This window comes from Nestor notabilis, unplaced genomic scaffold, assembly GCF_000696875.1.
Source record: "Nestor notabilis isolate BGI_N333 unplaced genomic scaffold, ASM69687v1 scaffold8298, whole genome shotgun sequence".
Taxonomy (NCBI): Eukaryota; Metazoa; Chordata; class Aves; order Psittaciformes; family Psittacidae; genus Nestor; species Nestor notabilis.
Window position 1 is genome coordinate 13398 of NW_009941457.1, and position 5974 is coordinate 19371.

General features: G+C 57.5%; 1 protein-coding gene across 1 annotated transcript in view; it reads left to right on the forward strand.

Annotated features, from left to right (window-relative positions):
• Window positions 1–5974, forward strand: part of LOC104410660 (protocadherin-16-like) — a gene marked incomplete at both ends in the record, with an annotated part of 19448 nt that overhangs the window by 12124 nt on the left and 1350 nt on the right. The window contains 7 exon segments of the mRNA XM_010020896.1: window positions 1–289; window positions 764–877; window positions 1661–1872; window positions 2045–2199; window positions 3471–3601; window positions 4264–4550; window positions 5699–5837. The exon segment at window positions 1–289 is cut by the window's left edge and continues 25 nt beyond it. Of these exon segments, the coding sequence (XP_010019198.1) occupies window positions 1–289; window positions 764–877; window positions 1661–1872; window positions 2045–2199; window positions 3471–3601; window positions 4264–4550; window positions 5699–5837 (1327 nt within the window).

Here is a 5974-nt window from a genome sequence, read left to right on the forward strand (position 1 = left end):
AGGGCAGAGGACAGGGATGTGGGTGCTAACGCCTCCATCCTGTACCGCCTTGCCACCCCCAACTCTGCTTTCGCCATCGACTCCTACACCGGGGATATCCAACTGCTGCAGCCTTTGGGCTCACTCAGCCAGCGCCAGCGGACACTCTTCATCCTGGCCACAGACCTGGGGCAACCAGCACTCTCCTCGACGGGGGTGGTGGTGATCCATGTGCAGGAAGAGCCCTTCCGTGGGCTGCGCTTTCCCCGGAGCACCAGTGACGTGGCTCTGCCAGAAAATGCTGCCCCAGGTATTGGTTGGGCAGAGTTTCCAGCAAGGGCTGGGGTGAAATGGGGCAGGACAGGAGGAGAGGTGGATGCTGAGCTGGCAATGCTGTGGGAAGCTCCAACAGGGAGCACTGCCTGCTTTTGGGGAGGCCTATTATGCTTTGGGTAGACTCAAGGGACTGCGGCTTCTGACTGGTGCCCAGGCTGTTCAGGGTGGCAATTCCTGTGGGATTGCTTGGGGGGGTTCAGACCACTGTTGGCAGTAACGCGTGCCCAGTTGCTCCTGGAAGGGCTCCAGGGGTCACAGTGAGACTGTGGAGGAGAGCATGGACAGGCCCATGAGTTCTGGCTCCCAGCCCAAAGTTGTGTCCTCAGTGTCCTCAGGCAGAGCTGCGTTCCTGTGCAACAGCATGTGTTGCCCTCACACCTCCCTGACCCACTGCCCACTGAGGCCCTGAGGTTCTGCTGCCCCTTCTCACAGTGTCACTCTCCCACAGGCACTGCTGTGGCAAGCATCCAGGCCATGCACACAGGGGGCTCCTCCGGGCGCATCACCTACAGCATTGTCAGTGGCAATGAGAAGAAGGCTTTCTTCATCCAGCCCAGCTCAGGTACAGCAACAAGACCACCAGGAGAAGTGGCAAGTGGGCAAGTGGGAGGCAACCTGTGCTCAGAGGCCCCCAAAAGGGCACAGGAACACAGGCCATGATTCCGTACCAGTAAATTAAATAGTGTTTGGACATGGACACTAACCTGTCATTGTCCAGAGGCTGTTAGCACAGTTGGAGAACATACTGAAGTGCCAGCTGTGGACAAGAGCAGGGAATGTCACAGGAGCATCCTCAGCCCCATACTGTGGCATCTCAGGCTCTGCTGCTTCTGCCCCAGGCAGGAACAGCCCTTCGGAAGGCAGAAGGCTGCTGATTGCTTTCTTTGTATTTTCTGGCATCTCCTGCAGTGTGTCTGTAAGGATTTGGCCTAAACCAATAGCTGCAGTAAGATGACTTTAGCTTGGAGCTTGTGCAGCAGCATGGGGCTTGAGATGGAGCAGCTCTTTTTGAAACAGGCCATACCTCAGATGGTGTCTCCATAGTGGGAGGACTGTTGCATGCTGCAATGTAAGCACAAGCTGCCTGTGCAGGGTCTATCACCCAGGGCAGATCGCTGCGGCTAGCACAAGGCTGTTCATTAGGAGAGGGCTCAGAAGAGCTCAGTGTGCTGCTTCTGTCTGAGAACAGCTGGGTGAGGCCTCTGTCTGAGAACAGCTGGGTGAGCAGAGGGATGGACTGAGTGCAAGGGAATGAAAGAATGAAAGAGAAGACAGGGGGTGGATGTGTTGGTGCATCTCTCACCCCCTCTTCACCCTCCCCATCCTGCTTTCTCCCTGCTCCCAGGTGCCATCTCAGTCCAGGACTCCAGCAATCTGGATTTTGAGGCCAGTCCCCGGCTGCATCTGGTGGTCCAAGCAGAGACAGTGGCTTCCTTCGGCTTCATGGCCATAAACCTGAACCTGCAAGATGTGAATGACAACCTGCCACGCTTCCAGCTGCAGAACTATGTGGCATTCATCTGGGAGTCACAGAGCTATGACTCGCCTGTCATCCAGGTATCCCTGGGGACACATGCAGGCACATGGGGCCCCCAGCCTGCCTCTCTGCTGGGGTGAGGGGCTGCACCATGGGCCTGGGGCTGGTGCCTGTGGAAAGGCCCAGCTCGGGAGGGCTGTGGTTTGCAGGGCTCCACAACCACATTGCTGAACCTCTCCTGTGGCTTTGCAGGTCCTGGCAGATGATTTGGATCAGGGAGCAAATGGGCAGGTGACTTATGCTATCAACCAGTCCCTGCCAATGACAGGCTTGTATCACATCGATCCTCAGACTGGCACCATCACTACTGCTGCCATTCTGGACAGGGAGATCTGGTCTCAGACCCGGTGAGTGGAGCCAGACTAACTTGTGCCATAGGAATGAGGGGGCATAGCTGTGGACCAGGATCCTCAGGGATGCTGGCACCAAGCAGCGATTGATGCTCCGTGTCTTGGTGCCACCCAAGCCTGTCTCAGCCCTGTCTGTCCAATGGTTTTGCAAAAAAAAACAGGAATTTAGGCTTAGTGTTAACGTGGGGAGCACATGGTATTGAAGGCGTGACAGATGGCCATCAGATGATCCAGAGGTCTGTTCAGCTTGGCTCTGCAAAGCTGAGAAGATTGTGAAGGGGGCAGTGGACTCTTCAGTGGCTGAATTCATCCCCTTTCTGCCTGCTTAATCCAGGCTTCATATGCTCAGTCCCTTCCCACCCCCTGCATTGCACCCTTCTGCCCTGCCACTGTGCTCCAGCAGCTCTGCACTGCCCTGACCCCTCTTGCAAGTCCTGCTGCAGTCAGCCCAGGCCCTCTGGGCCCCTCACCATGTGAACACACTCCAGACATCAGCCAGTCTAGCCACGCGTATGTAAGATAATGGCAAACACACACATGATGAATTTAAGTCTTCCCCTACTCTGTAGACATTCTTGGTTCAGATGCAAGGAACAGCTCCTGCCACCTGCCCAGCCTGTGTTCTCCCCCCTGTATGTGTGCTCCATTGGCTGCATGTCTCTCTGCTGAGTCATGGGGAGACCTAGGGCCTTCATTCCATTCCCATACCCATCACCATCACACAGAAACGCTCCGTGCATTCCCAACACCTGGAAATGCTCCAGATGCCTCCCTGCCTGCACCCCACAGCCTGCATCATCCCCCACAAACCTCCCTGACTCCTGCTGGGGGTGCATCTCCTCCCTCCCTGTTCTAAAGCCTCCAGCCATGTATCTTCTGTCCCTTGTGCCCGTGCCAGGGCTGGGCATGAATTCACTGGCCACAAATGCTCCAAACGCTTGTGCCCACATTCACAGCCTGCTTGTGTGTTCACAAACCTGCTGCCCTTCAAAGACACAACTCAAACATGCTTCCATCCACTGCCCTGTCTGCCACACTCTCCTCGTGCACACATCCACTGCCCCACACGTGCTCTCCAGATGCTCTCCACGTATCCGTTGCCCCAGACACTCCAGATGCTGTGCACAGTTCACTGCCACATGTACACACTCCAACCTGTGCTCACATGAAGGACCCCCCACAACATGTTCCAGATGTGGTTCATTGCCCCCTCACACAGATGCCACATGCCTGTGAACCATGTGCTGTGCCCTTTTGCTTACCCACAGTTTGGTGGTAACGGCCATGGACAGAGGGACCCCGCCGCTGGTGGGCTCGGCCACGCTGACTGTGGTGGTGATGGACGTCAACGACAACAGCCCCACCATCCCGTTTCCCTGGGAGGTGCGGGTCCCAGAGAGTAAGTGCAGCTCAGCCCCATGAGGTAATGTGGCACTGATGGCACAGGGTGAGGTGTGATGGACACCCAAAGGTGGGGGAGAAGCCCCCAGGGTGACCTATCCCTGCCCTTGCCAGGGCTGGCTCATGATGACCCCTGGGCAGATCTCCCCCAGAGCCCCTCGGCACTGCCTCGTATGCCTGGGGGCTGTACGGCCCTGATGATGCAGCTGTGTCCCAAGGGAACCAGCCAAATTCCCAGCTCATCCGTGGCCTCAGCCAGCGCTGCAGGAGCTGTGGCTGTACACACCTACCCTGCCTGCTCACTGTGTGCCCTGTGCCAACCTCACTCGGCCTGCCCAGCCCAGCTCCTAAGACCTTCCACATCACCCCCAGCATCTCTCCTTGTCAGTATCACAGCCTGGTTTGGGTTGGAAGGAACCTTAACACTCATCCAGTTCCAACCCCTTGCCACAGGCAAGGACACCTTCCACTAGAGCAGGTTGCTCCAAGCCCCTGTGTCCAACCTGACCTTGAACACTGCCAGGGGTGGGGCGATGGGGCAGCCACAGCTTCTCTGGGCAAAACTTCTCTTGTCCCCAGTGCTCAGGCTCTGGACTGAGCTGGTTTCCCAGCTGCTCTCTAAGGAGGGGGGCTGCTTGCTCATGTCTGGCCTCTCCACAGACACGCTGCTGGGCACCCAGATAGCCCAGCTGACCGGGAACGACGTGGACTCAGGCCCTGCACTCTCCTACACGCTTCTGCTGGATGGGGATGCCGCGGGCACGTTCAGTGTGCTGCGCTACGGCGGGCGCATTGCGCTGACGGGGCCGCTGGCCTATGAGCAGCGCAGCCACTACACGCTCACCCTGCGAGCCTCTGACACCCGCCACGAGACTGAGGCCAATCTCACTGTCATTGTGGAGGATGTGAATGACAACGCTCCAATGTTCAGCCAGGGCTTTTATCAGGTACCACACACACACAGGTGTGCCAGCAGCAGGGGCCGTCCCACACGAGCCCCTGTGCAGCTCCTGCCTGGCCTTGCAAGGCACAGAGACTGCCTTGAGTCTGAGCCTGTTCCGGCACCTCTCTTCCTGGGCTCCCATCCACACCCTGACACTCCTCATGTTGTCTCCGTGGTGTAGCCAGGAGGCTGACACCAGCCAAGTGGCATTGGGATCAGCCACTGCACAGATGCTTGCAGACAGTTCATGCTGGAATAGATCATAGATTCATAGGTTCAAAGACTGCCTTCTGTTGGAAGGGACCTTACTGCTCATCCAGTTCTAACCCCCTGACACAGGCAGGGACACCTTCCACTAGAGCAGGTTGCTCCAAGCCCCTGTGTCCAACCTGGCCTTGAACACTGCCAGGGATGGGACAGCCACAGCTTCTCTGGCCACCCTGTGCCAGCGCCTCAGCACCCTCCCAGGGAAGAGCTTCTGCCTCAGAGCTCATCTCAGTCTCCCCTCTGGCAGGTTAAAGCCATTCCCCCTTGTCCTGTTCCTACAGGCCTTTGGCAAAAGTCTTTCCAGCTTTCTTCATGGGAAGAGTGGGAAGGACAGAAGCGGCGGGAGATGGGTCACAACCTGGACAAGTGTTTCTGGCAAGTCCTGGCCTGAGGCCCCACAGGCAGACTACTGGATGAGGGCTGACTGATGCCTTGTGCTGCATCTCTGGAGCAGAGGTGCAAGGAGCTGAGAAGCCACAGAGATGCCTGGAGGCTGTGAGAGCACAGACCAGTGGTTCTGTGTGTTGCTATGTGTTGTTTGGCACACCAGAAAGGCAAGAGCTGTTTTGATTTGTGTCACATACTTTCTGTGGAGAAAAGATTAGCTATTAAAAGAGTTCTTCAGAGTAGCAAAGTAGAGAAATGGATCAGGAACCAGCCACTGAAGCTGGTTGGGAGTCACACTAACAAGGCACGGTGCTGTGCTTGTGGGACAGGCCCCCTCTGTGTGCCAGCTCTGGTGCAAAGGTGGGGAAGGTTCTGGACAGTGAGGAGCTGGGCCACCTTGGCTGTCGCTGCCCTGGCCAGCCCTAAGCTTTCCCAGCCCCGGTGGCTGGCTCCCAGTTTGGGGCACGGGGCACTCACCAGGGCTTCCTCCTTTTCCAGGTGCCACTGCCAGAGCACACACCTGCAGGCAGCATCATTCTGACCGTGAGCGCAACTGACCCGGACGCGGGGACCAATGGGAATGTCACCTTCCGCCTGGCCGTGCCCAGCCCTGATGTCGCCATCGACCCCAGCAATGGTGTGTGGGGCTGGCTGCTGTGTGGGACCCATCCCTTGGGGTGCTTTGGCTGTGCCCCATGCTGGCCTGGGCTCAGCCCCTCACCAGGTCACTCTCTGGAGTGGCCGGTGAGGCAGATGTGGTGCTGTGGGCACTTG